Source organism: Penicillium macrosclerotiorum, assembly GCF_028827735.1.
Source record: "Penicillium macrosclerotiorum strain IBT 26536 chromosome Unknown utg000003l_segment0_segment0, whole genome shotgun sequence".
In the NCBI taxonomy this organism is placed as follows: domain Eukaryota; kingdom Fungi; phylum Ascomycota; class Eurotiomycetes; order Eurotiales; family Aspergillaceae; genus Penicillium; species Penicillium macrosclerotiorum.
Window position 1 is genome coordinate 1798485 of NW_026643083.1, and position 14369 is coordinate 1812853.

The 14369-nt window shown below is 50.0% G+C and overlaps 6 protein-coding genes across 6 annotated transcripts; 4 read left to right on the top strand and 2 right to left on the bottom strand.

The window, feature by feature from the left end:
- Positions 1-213: 213 nt before the first annotated feature.
- N7462_003541 (uncharacterized protein) lies at positions 214-489 on the top strand (the record flags this gene model as incomplete). Its single annotated transcript, XM_057075267.1, has 1 exon — positions 214-489. The coding sequence occupies one exon, from the start codon at positions 214-216 to the stop codon at positions 487-489; it is 276 nt and encodes a 91-aa protein (XP_056934772.1).
- A 225-nt stretch (positions 490-714) lies between these two features.
- On the bottom strand, positions 715-3367 carry N7462_003542 (ubiquitin C-terminal hydrolase family protein; the record flags this gene model as incomplete). The annotated part of the gene is made up of 5 exons (XM_057075268.1): positions 715-1874; positions 1939-2590; positions 2673-3041; positions 3108-3194; positions 3296-3367. The coding sequence occupies 5 exons, from the start codon at positions 3365-3367 to the stop codon at positions 715-717; spliced, it is 2340 nt and encodes a 779-aa protein (XP_056934773.1).
- Positions 3368-3832: 465 nt separating this feature from the next.
- On the top strand, positions 3833-5136 carry N7462_003543 (mitochondrial 54S ribosomal protein uL5m; the record flags this gene model as incomplete). The annotated part of the gene is made up of 3 exons (XM_057075269.1): positions 3833-4113; positions 4220-4912; positions 5013-5136. 3 exons carry the CDS (start codon positions 3833-3835, stop codon positions 5134-5136), a joined length of 1098 nt encoding a protein of 365 aa, XP_056934774.1.
- Positions 5137-5804: 668 nt separating this feature from the next.
- Positions 5805-8719, bottom strand: N7462_003544 (STE11 family mitogen-activated protein kinase kinase kinase; the record flags this gene model as incomplete). The annotated part of the gene is made up of 5 exons (XM_057075270.1): positions 5805-6053; positions 6104-8095; positions 8167-8318; positions 8381-8454; positions 8538-8719. 5 exons carry the CDS (start codon positions 8717-8719, stop codon positions 5805-5807), a joined length of 2649 nt encoding a protein of 882 aa, XP_056934775.1.
- Positions 8720-11315: 2596 nt separating this feature from the next.
- Positions 11316-13533, top strand: N7462_003545 (uncharacterized protein; the record flags this gene model as incomplete). The annotated part of the gene is made up of 3 exons (XM_057075271.1): positions 11316-11368; positions 11569-12561; positions 12738-13533. The coding sequence occupies 3 exons, from the start codon at positions 11316-11318 to the stop codon at positions 13531-13533; spliced, it is 1842 nt and encodes a 613-aa protein (XP_056934776.1).
- A 74-nt stretch (positions 13534-13607) lies between these two features.
- Positions 13608-14027, top strand: N7462_003546 (uncharacterized protein; the record flags this gene model as incomplete). The annotated part of the gene is made up of 1 exon (XM_057075272.1): positions 13608-14027. The coding sequence occupies one exon, from the start codon at positions 13608-13610 to the stop codon at positions 14025-14027; it is 420 nt and encodes a 139-aa protein (XP_056934777.1).
- Positions 14028-14369: the final 342 nt, after the last annotated feature.

Consider the following 14369-nt stretch of genomic DNA (forward strand, 5'->3'; position numbering starts at 1 on the left):
GATGGGCATATCAATTAAATGAATGCTGCTATGCTGCGGATGACAAGCATTAAAAGGGTCTCCCTTCAGGTCATGTCGCTCTTTTCCATCCATCCGATAGATACCTGCTCAAGACACTGAATTCAAGGATTGCCTTGAATCTTTCGGGATATAAACACCTGAGTCTAATAGTAAAATATCTCATAATCAGGAAACAAGGCCGCCAATCCCAAAATGTGTCGCTATGAGGTTCTCTCTCACACCGGCGTGAGCAGCTGCGGCCATATCTACATCAAGAGCATTGAGAAATGCGATGATGCTTGGAAGCGTCCTAACAATGAGCCCTGCGAGGATCCCAAGCAAAATAGACTCCCTGAGAAAGGTATCTGCGGTCGCTTGAAGGCTCTCTTCAAGCCGGGGTACAAGGCATTGCCAGGATTTTGCCCCCAGTGCCTGGCAGATGGAGCTCCCAACATCATCGTTCCACGCTGGTCCAGTTTTCTTTACTAGGAGAAAAAAAGGAGACGCAAGTAAATTCAACATATTATATTTGTGCCGAAAAATCATGAAACATCATATTTGCGCTTGATGCATTGCAAAGGGTATCCATCATGAAAATGCAATCCACAGCTGTAACAAATAATAGAAAACATCAAGTCGCTTATGGACTGGGGTATCTCAAGACCACGATGTAGCTACTAAAATGTCCCTCTCCCTTACCTAAAATGGAAAGCGTCACATCATAACACATTCTCGATCCGGTTTCCAGCTCTTTTCCTTGGATTTCTCTTTGGACTTGCCCCTGAGACTGCGGTCTTTTGTGCGGCCCCTCCCTCTCCTGTCCTTCAGGTCATAGGCAGATGGACCGAGTTTCATCTCGTCCGGTGCGGCTTCATCAACCTCAGCGGCCGAATCATCGCCTTCGCCCTCCCCGTCACTAGTGAATCTATCTTTGCTGAGCCGGCCAGCAAATCGAGCAAAGGCGGTCCCTTTCCGGGTTTCTCCGGATTGGCTTGCAGCACGGCTGCCAGAGTTGCTTGTAGTAACCCGGGACCCACGACGAGAAAAGCGGAACGGCTCCCTATCATTTCCTTCCTCTCCCGTTGGTGCGAGTCGAGGTGACATCGAAGGCATAGAGCGTGGAGGACCCACAGGCACTTTATCCGAAAATGCGATGCTAGACCGTCTGCCATTTTCGTTGCTGCTTGTGACCGGAGTTTCATTATCAGGACCGGTAATTTCAAAGCTTGGCCGAGCAGAAGTAACATCCTCGGTGGTACTGCTATCGGTCTCTTCAACAACCAACCCTCGTAGTTTACGAGATATATCAGTCATGTCCTCCACATCAAGAGTAGCATCGGAGGCGCGGGAGGAGGGTGCTTTGTTGCAGAGGTTTGCCATAGATGCATCTTGGTCAATTGGCAAGATTTGATAGAAGAGAAGATATGGAGACTCAGTCTTCAGCGCAGTCTCGATGTCAATAAGAGTCACCCGCTCAGCGGCCAGATCATCGAAGCGCATCCAATGCTTCGGTGATTCAGTTGGCATACAAGCGGAACTGCCACTCGAGCCAGGAGGCACAAGGTTAGGGCTTGTACCACGCACAATGGCGATATAGTGTCCTGAATCAACCGAGTCACCGCGATGGCAAACCATTGCCTGTAGTGACAACTTGAAATTTCCGTAGATAGGGGCATCCGCATCCAAGTTATCGTCTTGGATGAAATGGGGCAGGCCAATTTCAGTTGGAATGTCAATATATGTATTTAGTCGAATAGCCTTGCCATTCGGAAGAAATGAGTATCGTTTCAGACACATCCCGAGAATAGGTCTTTTCGAAGAAAAATGCGCTGCAACTTGGGCATCATTCGTCGGTGTGTTATCTGTGTACCATGCTGCAGTTTTAATTATATACGTTAGTTGAAATCTCTTGGTTTCGGGTTCAGAAAGAGGACATACGGATCAGACTGAAAAACTGCCACGCAGGCATCATAACCTCCTTTCTGTAGGCACCCTTTCGATTTTGTGGATCGGAAGCAGACAAGTTGTTCTCCCCTGCTTCCTCGTCTGCCGAATCTGGGAAGAATCTCTCACGAACAATGCTATCTCGTCGGCCAATCTTCCGGGCAGCTAGAGCATCATTGATACCTGAAAAGGACGGCCAGGGATTGGACTTGTCAGCCTGTGGGGAGTTAGACTGGACTGGAGATAAAGTTGGGGTCGTATCGACTTCCTCAACATGTGCACTAAACCCCTTGGAGATAGATAATGAATCCACAGATCGAGTAGAGCCCACGGTGTTCCGTCGTTCAAGATATCGCTTCACTTCAATGCGGTTATTGAAATAAGCCTCCAAACAATCTTCAAGGGTGAGGGCATGTCCATCGGCAGGTTCCGGTGGGATTGCCACCTCGAGCAATCGCTCATTGATGAATTTATGGTCATCACTAGCATCTTCCTTCCCAGTATGATAAATGTCCATCTTAAGTGTAAGGAGAGGTAATTCGAGTTTCTCGGTTATGAATGTAAAGGCTTCAGAAGCATCTTGCTGTCGTAAGTTCGCTGCGTCTTCCCAGCCACACTCTGCGAGCGCATCTTGGATGTGTTTTGTCTGTGGAAGAGGTACCGATCAGTTCAAAAGCCTAAATCTTCCAAAAGAGAGGATTGACTGTTTAATCAAAATGACAACATACAACATCGGTAGTAATAAGCTTCCCTGTTCGCAGCATATTTACCCAGAATCTCAGTAAGACAGCAAGCTTCCGACGAGGCTCGTCGTTGAAGGATTTGTACAAAATCGCTTCAAAACAGTCGAGTCTTGCAAACATGGCGAATAGTAGTGCATCAAGATAACATGTCACCCCCTGGCGATTCTCCGCACCGAGTAATTTGGTGTTGGGAGTATAACTCCGAATGATACCTTCGATGGAGTCCTCAAGTAGGAGCAGAAGGCTGATCGCCTTATCCACATCTTCTTTGGTAGAGTGAAGAGCATAACTAAAGTGTCGCACTTCTAATGTAGTGATCCCTAGAGATCGAATTCGATTCTCAACCGTCTTAACCTATGATTCCACCAAAACGAGTCAGAAAATGGTCATCTGCGACCGGGGAAGAAATGTCCATAGTACCTTCTTTTCGTGATCCTGGCTGTTTTCCTGAGTAGGCTGGGATGTGAAGAAGCCTCGAAGAAGCGGCAGTGAAAGCGCATGCGATCCCTAAAAATAAGGCGAGATTAGCAACTGCCTGCTACGAACTGTGACGTCGAAGCGATGATTGGAGTTCTTAGTCCGCGCCAAAGAATTTGAACTAGAATTACCTCTTCTTTGCTCTGTCGCGCCGATCGGTGACCCCGATCACGACGAGTAAGAAACCGATGGATCCCACTCATTATCGATCGATCTCCCCGGTGAACAAGGGGAGTTCCGTTGTTGGGGTTTAAATTGAAGGAGTGGATGTCTTGACGGAGAACGACATGCGGGGGAAAGAGGAGGGAGCTCTAGTAGTCTAGAGCTTAGTCGAGGCTGCAGCGTTTCCATGAAGGACAAACATCATCTGGCTTGACGAGAGAAAGGCTGCTGATGAGTGCACGGGTCGGGGATCAATGCGATTAATAGAGAGCGACCACTGAGAATCGCGCTGACGCGTTGCCAACAGCGCAAAAGGATCGTGACGATCAGACCTGTTGATCATTCGCGGGGCATCATCAGGTCGCTTGCCAGCGGCAACATGGTAGCGCCTGTTTGGTAAGGCCGCAAACTCTACACGTGACATCTCCCCGTTCAAACAATTTTCGGCCGGAGAGCTTGGCCTTGATGAACCTCCGAGTCTAGTCCTCGACCTCATTGCATTCAAGATGGCTGCCAGGGGGCCATCAAGATATTTGACAAGGGCCTTGCCCAGGGCATTTACACCTTCTGCTCGTCCACAGGCCTTTCTTGGCCGTCGCAATGCCTCCGATGAGGCCCCAGCTAGGCGACTGTCGGATCACCTGGGCGATCTGGAGATGGAGTCTTCCTTGACCACGCCTGTCTCTGAGGGCACAGCCAAGTCATTTGACCCCGCTTCTATGGCTGAAGAGCGCAGAAAGAAGTTGCGAAACAGTTTGTCCACGAGGAATCAGCTTCCTCGAAGTCGGTATGTCAAGTCGCGTCGACATTGTTTCCCTCTCTGTCCCTTTCCCTTAGCTGTGCAAGAAAGATCCCTCCCAAGCAACTAACCGCAATTGTTCGACCTTTATTAGATACCAATTCCGCTCCCCGAAATATGATCGTGGTCCTCTTCACCCTCACCAACCTCCCCCTCCCTCCGATCCCTCTTCCCGCCTGTTCGTCCCCGGCCCATTCTCCCTTCCCCGTGCTGAGCAGACGTATAACGCCACTGTCGCATCCGACATCATGGCGCTGTGCTACGTGCACACTCCGCCAGGCTTCAAGCCCCCAGTCAAAGCGGCCCGTCTGCGGGAATGGGACGACAGTTCCCCGTACCACAAGAACCGTCCCCTCCGCGGACCCCGTGGTGGTGATGTTCTGCGATTACTCCGCAAGCCCATCAAGTTCAACAACATCCCCAAGATTGAGCGTATCACTGTTCACAGCTATGTGAAGAATGCAGCGCAGGAGAACTCTTCCTGGCTCCATGTGGCCGGCATGGCTGTTCAGGCCATCTCTAATATGCGAGTGGAGACTTACAAGTCGAAGAGCAGTGTCGCTACCTGGCGCATTGCCCCTGGTCGTGACACTGTTGCGGTCAAGGCGGAGCTGCAGGGTGAGACTATGTACCACTTTCTGGGCAAGTTGATTGATGTTGTTTTGCCTCGACTGAAGGATTGGCCGGGTGTCAAGGGTAGCAGTGGTGATAGCAGCGGTAATATTACATTCGGTCTGGAACCGGAACAGGTCGCGATGTTCCCTGAGATTGAGGTCAACTATGATATGTAAGTCTCTTCTGTGTTGTCACTGCGTTGTCACTGCATGAAGAGTGTTTTCACTCGTCGTTGCCGCTGTATTCAATTTGCCTAACTCGGTGCTTTACAGGTACCCTCCTAAGATGATTCCTGGTTGCCACATCACTCTCCACACCACTGCCAAGGCTGACAAGGATGCCCGGCTCCTTCTCAGCGCCATGGGTATTCCTTTCTACGGCAAGATCGTGCATTGAGAAGCCTGAAAGGCAACGCACATGCATCTGCGTTTGTTCTGTCTGGAGTTGGGCATGTGGCTTTCTTTTCTCTGCTATCATATCTCCCGGGGTCGCTTTGTCTTTGTCCCTGTACAACCTGTAACTTTATAGAACTGTGGCCTGCATAGTGGTCTCAAATTCACCAAGCATGTGTATTATTTCCCATCCTTTGAAATATTCTGCTTCAAGCGAATCTACATCTGAAAAACTTGAACTCGAGCTCAGTGGGCTCTCCTTGAAAAGCTAAAATTATAGTTTACTTTAGACTGGTGGGGCTTAAAGTAGTCTCGAAATTTTTAAAAGTAATCCATAGATGCTACGTTCGCAAAAAAGGAATCTTTACCAAAATTGAAGATATCAACTGTCCATGTATCAAGTTTGATTGAATAACGTAGCACCGTATAGCTCATAAATCCCTTGCTCTTTCTATTCTAACCAAGCCAGGGCCATAGACATGACAAAAAGAAGCTTTGAATCACTAGAGACCCCACCGAAAACCGAGAAGGGAGGTGTCAAACCCCCAGGCCTCAAGGCATCATACCACAAGCTCTCTCGATGCTCCCAAGAAACTGCCACCCTACATGAAAATAACCCATTGTACAGAGAGAAAAAGAAATAGAAAAACAGGAGGACTTGCGGATCGGATATCATGTCGTAGGCATGGCCAAGAACTTGCATGTGAGCAATTCATCCGCAGTAGGCCGCTTCTCATAGTCGACTTGGAACGTCATGTCGAGAAACTCGACGGCTTCCTGGCTGACATGCTCAGGGGCCGGCGGGCGTGCCTTGTTACTGCCAATAGCGAAGATAGCCTGCAGCTGGCTGCAGTCAGGGAAGGGATGGGCGCCGATGAACATTTCCACGACCAGGCAGCCAAGACTCCAAATATCAGCTTTCTTAGTGTGTGCCGTTTGCCGTACGACTTCGGGCGCCATCCAGTACACACTTCCCTGGAGGAGGGGCGGTGCAAGTGGCCACCCATGCCGCCGGAACTGGCTTTCGAGCCGAGGACAGTGGATGCCTCGACGCGCTTGGAGATACCGAAATCAGAGATCTTGACGCCGCCCTTGTTGTCGACAAGAATGTTGGCACCCTTGATGTCTCGGTGAATGATGTCTCGGCTATGTAGATATGAAAGACCGGCGAGGATCTGCCGAACAAAGTTCTTGACCAATGGTTCTTGGAAGGTGTTGTACTGCTTCAGCATAGTGGCGATCGATCCACCAGGGACATACTCCAGGAAAATGTTGAGATATTGGTCATCAGCGGAAGTGCCAAGGTACTGCACAATGTTGGGGTGGTGCATTCCTTGCAGCAGCTCAATCTCGTGCTTCAGAGCAGTGACCATGCTATTCTTGCGCTGGTCAAATTCTGTGCCTTTGGTGGCTGACGGAATCTCGACTTGCTTAACAGCCATAAGCTCTCCGGTAATAGAATGAAGAGCCAAGAACACGCTTCCAAAGGAACCTTCACCGATCAAGGATCCCTTCATCCAGTTGTTCGAAGAGAAATTGTTGCCGGCCAGGAAATCGCTCATCAGGTTTGCATCATCTTCCTCATCCTCCATGTCTTCTGCTACATCGTCCTCGGCCATGATAGAGCTTAATCGATTATCAGAGGAACCAACATCGGTGGTAACAACGCTAGTGCTCTCATCGATGATGCTCTGGCGCGAGGTGGTCGTCGAATCGGAGCCCTCGCTGCCAAACGATACATAAGATTGGCGGTTCGGTTCAATTGGGGATTCTTCCTGCAGGGGATGAAGAGAGCTGGAAGCAATTGAATCGCGATAAGAAGCCTGGGGTAAATTAAATTTAGACATTGAGACAGGTCGCGAGGCACGTGCTGCTTGTGTGCCACCAGTCTGGCCCTGGAACCAGGTGTCGGCAATGTTGGGCATTGGAGGTATTGGGGGCAACGGGGGTAGAGGGGGTGCATCTCTGAGGCTTGATGCGACACTAAAATTGCTAACAACGCTGAGTCGACTAGTGGCACGACTGAGACGTTGAGATCTGCGCATCGTTTTCTCGATATCCTCCCGGTCATGACTTGGGAAGAAGGATTGAAGTTCGTGAATAATCATCTCACTGGGAGGTCTCTGTCCGAAGAATGACCTTAGTTTAGCTACCGGGTTGCGGTCACTGCTGGGTGATGGCTGGTCCTGATCATTCGGACCAGGCGATGGGCGATGGCGCGGGCCCACGGGAGACAAGGGCTGTTTGGTATTGATGACATTCCATGATTCGCCGGTGAGCTGTTGGATCTTGTGCTTCTGGCGCGGGTTGGACTTGTTGAGGGCATTTTGGTGTGTCACTTGGCTTTCATCATATGCAAGCTGGGAAGCGCGACGAAGCTCGTCGAGATCCGGCTCTCCGGAGTGTATTTTCCGTAAGATCAAACGACCACGTTCAGACTTGTTCACACCACCCTCGCAGATTTCCATCAGTTCGCTTTCGGTCAAACGTCTGCAATTCGACAGATCTGGATCTAAGCCATCCAACACATAAAAGCAGTAGTTTCTGAACTGATGTTCCGGGAGCTGCAGCTTCTTGAGCACAGATAGGATCACTTCGTCTGGAGTTTTACAATGCCGGATATCGAGTACTTTAGTCTGACCACCAGTATATATGACGCGAATGACCGGAGAGTTTGGTGGCAGGGGACCCATGGTCAGACCGTCCAGACTTGGGTTTCGTGGATGCGAGCTTCCTCGGCCACCGTCACTTGGCGTGCTTGGGTTGCGGCCAGATCCTGCTGATCCTGGGTGGTTAAGATAGCCATCCTTGCGCCATTCGCTAGTCGAAGGCGAGACAGGTTGGGATGGTGATTTTGAGTAGCCAAAGCCATCCTCCATTAGCTGGGACATGCGGCGGTTTGGTAGGCGAAGACGAGAGTGGTCTGAAGACAATGCTGCAGCTTCGAGGGAAGCCAGTGTGTCCTGCCATTGCTTGTCAGCGTCACTAGTAGGCAAGATGAAAATCAAATCAAAAGAGCCTAGGCCTATCATACCAGATTCTTTTGTCTTGGGTTGACCATGGTTTTGTTTCGCAGTTGCTTGATCGCCACAAAGATGCGCACTCGATCACCAACTTTTTTTATGCCCATTTCCTGTAGGATCTTTTGGTCGCATTCGATCAAATTATCCCCATTAAAATTATTGGCTACAAATGGTCGTCAGTGTGTCTTCATGCCTTGGTCATGCCCAAAGAGGAACAAACGATACCTCTGAAGATCGATTCATACTGGCCGCATTTGATGCTATGGAGCCACGCGACCACTCTTTTTTCATCCCATGCTCTGTGAAGCCGTCAGATATTGTTTCCCTCCTTCTCTGGCTTGATGATTCGATGTTTTAGGTAGGCGCATTGGGGGAGACTCACCTAACTGATAAAGGTGAAACGTCCTCCTGTCCGTCTGAAAACTCCGATTTGGTTGGGCTGCTGTACCCAATGCCCTCCGGGACTTTATTCGCGGTCGACGGTCGTTGCGAGGAGTAGGTGGAAGAGGGTTGGGAGGTGGACACCCCTAACGGGGTTGTGTACTGGGGCTTCGAAGCCAGCATAGCTGAATTAAAGGGCGTCGCTGCGTCGCTCGTCACTGTCGTGTTGTTTTTGTGAGGGGGTAAATTGATGTTCCTCCTGCTCTCGTTGGACTGGCCGGTTGGGGCTCAGATTCTTGATACGCCGTGCTCTTTCCTCCGCCTGCGGACAAAGAGTTGATGGCACCGATCTCGATACAGGGTGCGGTCAAAGGATACCAAGGACGGTCAACGCATAGTCTCGGGTTTTTCTGGAGGAGGAGAATGTGTCAGCCTGTGTGTGTTGTTGGTTTCAACGTGTTGGCCCCCGTCGCGAAGGAGTGGGCGGCTAACGATACCGCAATGCCCTCGGTCTGAGCCTCCCGGCCAGATCGGGAGGAAAAGAGAGTTCGAAGGAGACTGACCGTGTCGCACAATGTGATCCCAAGGCGCCGGGTGTCCTTCGATCTCCCGTCGTGGAATCAGGCGGTACTTTTGCACAACTGGAGGGTTCGCGAACTCTGAGCTTCCAAGTCGGGAGAAGATCGGGGGACGGAGGGGCTAGCCGGGTCGAGACTTAAGATTAAGATCACGCTCCCCACTCGTTCAGATGAGTGTTCAGAGAATAGAAGGGGAGGCCGGGATACGAGAGATGGTGTAGGAAAGGGATCTGGGATTTGAGGGGGGAAGCTGTCACCAGCGTGTTTCAGAAGTCTCCTGTCAAAGTCTCGTGTCCGTCCTTCCGTGACCTCCATTCCCGTAGTTACGGAGGTAATCCGTCCTCCCTCACTGACGCGGTATCCCTTGCTGCTGCTGACTGGACTGCACGATTAGACACTACGTGTTGAACGGGTCTACCTATCGTCTAACTAGAATCGCCTGGCTTCCTATCCTGCTTGGTGCTCGGTTGCATTTTCGACTCTCCTAAGGGGTTCATCGGACCCGGGGCTCGCAATGACCATTCCGTGGGACCGACATTGGTTCTTCTCAATATCTCTAGGGCTCCTCAACAGGGCTTCTCTCATTTGAGAAGCACGGGTACTTCCCTCCCCGCTCGGTTAATCCTCTAAATACAGTCATCGATCGTGCATCCAATTGTCGCACAAAATGGGCATGTGCCTGGTTGAGCCCCACCGGTGAAACAGCGGCTCCAGTGGATGTGTCTTAGCAGTCGGCGCCGATAGGCTTAGATAGCGACTTAAAATACTCAATTATTGATCAAGCCCTTGGGCCGGAAAGACTCAGAGAGAGAGAGAGAGAGAGAGGCGCTCGATCCACTGCATCAGACCTGGTGGGCCTCATGATACATCCATGGGTGTGAAGTCCTAGGTGGTTTCGGGTGAACTATTCTTGGGATCTTGAGATCTTGGAATCGATATCCAGGTCTTAAAGATCTTGGTGGGACCCGACATCGGGGTACGGAGCACACCGTATCATGATGATTCTGAATAGGCTGACCTCCCTTTCCCGAGCTAGTTCAACTTTGTGGGAATCCTTGACTGGGGATAAAGGGTGTGACGCCGGTCAAGTCTCGTAGAAATGCTTGTCAAACACTTGCATTCTGACTCGTTCAGCCAGTCTAGTAAGGCGTGGACCACCCTTCACCCTCAATAATTGCTTCCACGCGATCTACCATGGTCTGAGATAGATACTGAAGATTCTGAGGGTGCTGAAGATAGTGCTTGCCTCGCCGCCCGAGCTGGCTACACTAATCACGATTGAAGACCATCGCACCACGTTGGAATCAGCATAGCAGTGATGGTAGTAGAAGTAGCAGGGACAGCAGGGGTAGGAGTAATGCTGAGAGCATGAATGCGATGAAATGAGAGCTAATTGTTTGGGAATATATTCTAGAATATTCGCATGTGTCCTACCACACATTTCCATTAGATGGTGGGAACGATTTGAAAGTCGGCAATTACGGGAGCCGTGGGGGCGGGAGGGAGGACGAGTAAGAGAAGGAAATAGTTCACTATAATAACTGTACATGAATGATATCTAAGTATATGTAGTTCATACGGCTGCGTCCTTGATTGTCAATGAGATATACGTATTATATCTACTTCATATCAAGGGCTCTCGTTGATATCGATTTCGGCTAGACGGGGTAACAATGGTCTCATACTGACGCCTATGAAAATGGTACATCTATAATTCATTAGTGAAGGGCCTAGCAACTTGGATTTACTTAGGGATAAATCCTTTTAATGATTGTTTCACTGATAATTTGAAAGCAGCATGCCTCAAAAATACGTAGATCCCTTCGACGATAGTTGGAGGTCCATCGCTTCGAAAGTCATCCTACCCTCTGACAGGCTGTATTATAACCTTATCCTATACATTTTCATTTTAAGTAATAGAGTAGATTCACTCAACTTGAAGACCACTGCGCCATGTATTCAGATAATTCCCAGTTAACAGAAGTAACTACTAACTACCAACCAACTAGTTGCCAGGCACAGTACTGGCAGGATCCCTTAGGTAATCCCTTACATAAGCCCCTCGGGAGCCGCGATCCCCTCACCAGCGCCCGGGCAGCACTCCGCTTCCCCGCTTCAAAAACCCCAACTCTCAAAATGGAAGAGGACAAGGCCTCCAAGCCAAAGAAGAAGGGTGCCACTAAAAATCTACAATGCACAATATGTTCACGCTACTTTCATCGCCTGGAGCATCTGCAAAGACATGTCAGAACCCGTGAGTACTTGTTTTTCCCGGCCACAGCCCGCCGCCCCCTCTCTCTATTTTAGAAGAAACATATTGCTAACGTGGATCAAGACACGAAGGAAAAACCTTTTCTCTGTGAACGCTGCCACAAAGCATTTGCCAGAAGGTCTTTTTACCTCCACATCATTCCTTTCTCCCTCACAAATTCCCAATTGCTAACAATCATATAGCGACTTACTAGTGCGACATGAACGATTGGTCCACCCGGCAGAGACAGCGGCAAGTCGAGAAAACCGCTCCCACAATGGAGCCGAAAACCACCATGATATCCCAATGCAGTCATCCTCCATCATTCAACCTGCCCACCATGAATCCCGCATGCTAGAGCTAGCAGACGCTATTCCAGTCCATAATCAACTGCCCCCTCCCGAGGTACAGATCCAGCCACCACCAATAGTCGAAACCACGCACTTTAATCCGTCATGGGGCTACGACTTGAACCTCTTGTCGCATGCTGCAAGTCATGTGGCATTAGAAGGGCAGCAGGAGAATCTGGAACCAATGCGAAAACCATCCCATTCGGTTGGCACCCCGTCACAGCAATCTCTTCCACAGGTTGCCGAGAGAACCATCACCGACAATTATGGAGTCGAACCTTCCATTCTTGACCTCACAGACCTTGGTGACCCAGTTCAGGATTTTACGGTCTTCCTTGAGAGTGTTGGACTCTCAAGCGATTGGGATTCAGGCATATTCAGTTCAGTGGAGGAGCCAATGCTACCACCGGGCCTTGCAATTGACTCGAAGCAGCATGTTCGGGAAGCAACCGCATCAACGAGACTCGGAGGAGATCTCATGAGTGACCCGCGTGTCCAAGCTGATGAGCCGCCCTCGTTCTCCAACTTTGGATCCCGGTTACCCTCGTTGCAGCCGGAGTCGCATGAAATGGAGGATCGCATTGGTCTTTCAGACGATAGCTCCCGGCCTGCATGGGACATCACCAACGCGGATCGTCAGGCATTCATCTCTAAGCTGGAGGAGTTCTCATTTGTTCTCCCCAAAGGATTCGTCCCGCCCTCACGACATGCTCTATCTCGCTTTTTCGCAGGGTATATCAATGGATTGAATGAGCATCTACCTTTTGTTCACGTTCCGACCCTTTCTATTGCGAAATGGTCTCCTGAGCTCACCTTGGCGACAGCCGCTGCAGGGTCGCACTACCGGTTCGAAAATGGCCGTGGAATCGATCTTTTTCATGCAGCTAAGGCAATTCTACTAGAGCGTCTTCGCCGAAGGGACAGTAGACAGGTGCCTCAACCTTCATGGAACTATATTTCTCCCCCTCTGGTGGTTTCCATACCTCACGAGGCTCATCGATGATTTCAAACACGGCGAGCAGCCCATTCCAGCCCCCGCATATGCCACATCCGCCGGTGAACGTGTCGATATATACACCTGATGATTCCGATGCTCATATGGAGGTAATCAGAACCTTCTTGTTGCTAACTGTCTTCGCGTCATGGGAGAAACACCCAGAACTGCTTCGAGAAATCCTCTCGCTGCAAAGCACATTAGCAAGGCTGGTCCGGGAGCATGGTCTCGCAGAGCCACCCCCTACTCCCGACCCTATCAGCTGGGAGGAGTGGGTACGGCGAGAAGGAAACCGGCGAACGAAACTCATCGTTTACTGTTTCTTTAACCTTCACTCGATCATGTACAATATACCTCCCCTCATCCTCAACGGGGAGCTTAAGTTGAATATGCCCTGCTCCCACGATCTTTGGAAAGCAAGTAACGCCTCGCAATGGAGGCGTCTCCATCGCAATCGCCAAGGCTCAGATGTTCCTTTTCAGGAAGCGTTTGCTCGCCTTTTCCTCAAATCTTCTACCTCTTTCCCTTCGGCGCCCATTTCTCCCCTCGGCAACTATATCCTTATTCATGCCATCATCCAGCAAATTTTCTTTGCCCGTCAACTCTGCCTTTCTGCTCCAAACATGCAAGGCACCAGTCTGAGATATGAAGATCTCAACGTATTAGACAATTCGTTAAGTGCCTGGAAGGCGCTGTGGAAACGCACGCCTGAGTCCAGCATTGACCCTCAGAACCCCGCAGGCCCTATTGCATTCACCTCAACTGCACTGCTCGGCCTTGCCTATATTCGACTCCACGTCGATCTTGGCCCTGCCGTCACCTGATCACTCAAGACCCGAAGCAAATTGCAGGAGCCTTGAGCGAGTCACCCCCAATAGTGCGGAGTCCTCGACTGATTATGGCATTGTTACACTCTGCTCATGCTCTTTCCATTCCTGTCAGGCTGGGAATTGACTTTGTTGCGCGGACTCACTCGTTCTTCTGGAGTATCCAACACTCCTTGTGCAGTTTGGAATGCGCCTTTCTTCTCAGTCGCTGGTTGCTTGCCATCCCTGCCACACAATCGGAGCAAAGGCTATCAGAGCATGAGCGCAAGCTTCTTCTGTGGATCAAGAGCATGATGGATGAAACCGACATGGCTGTTGACCCACCGGGAGCGCCGGACTTGGAGTTCATGACGAACCCGTACAAAGTGCGCCAGCTGAGTGTAGCAATTGTTCGTGTCTGGGCCCGGACCTTCAAAGGAAATACCAGCTGGGCTATTGTTGATCTTGTTGGGTCAAGTTTGAATGATTACGCCGATCTTCTGGAGTGCTGAGCATGTCCTTTCTCGCTGAATTATGTTCCCGTTTCTCTCTTTCACGTCAAGGGAAGCAAAAACAAGACTGGTATTCACGCTTTGACCAGTAGCACTACACACTACCCCCTTAATGACTTTATTGCTTTTTTCTTTCTTCTCTTCTCGTTTGGATGGACATGATATTTTTCTTCTTCGGAGTTTTGTACATGCAGGGCTTTGGCTTTTGGCTACCTCGGGGATTTTTCTGTTTTTTTTTTTTTCTCTTACTTTCAAGGCCCGGTTTCTTGGTCTGCATGTATGTATGTATTATGATCGGCTCTTGTTATTGCTGTCTATACCCGGTGATGCGCGTTTCTCAGC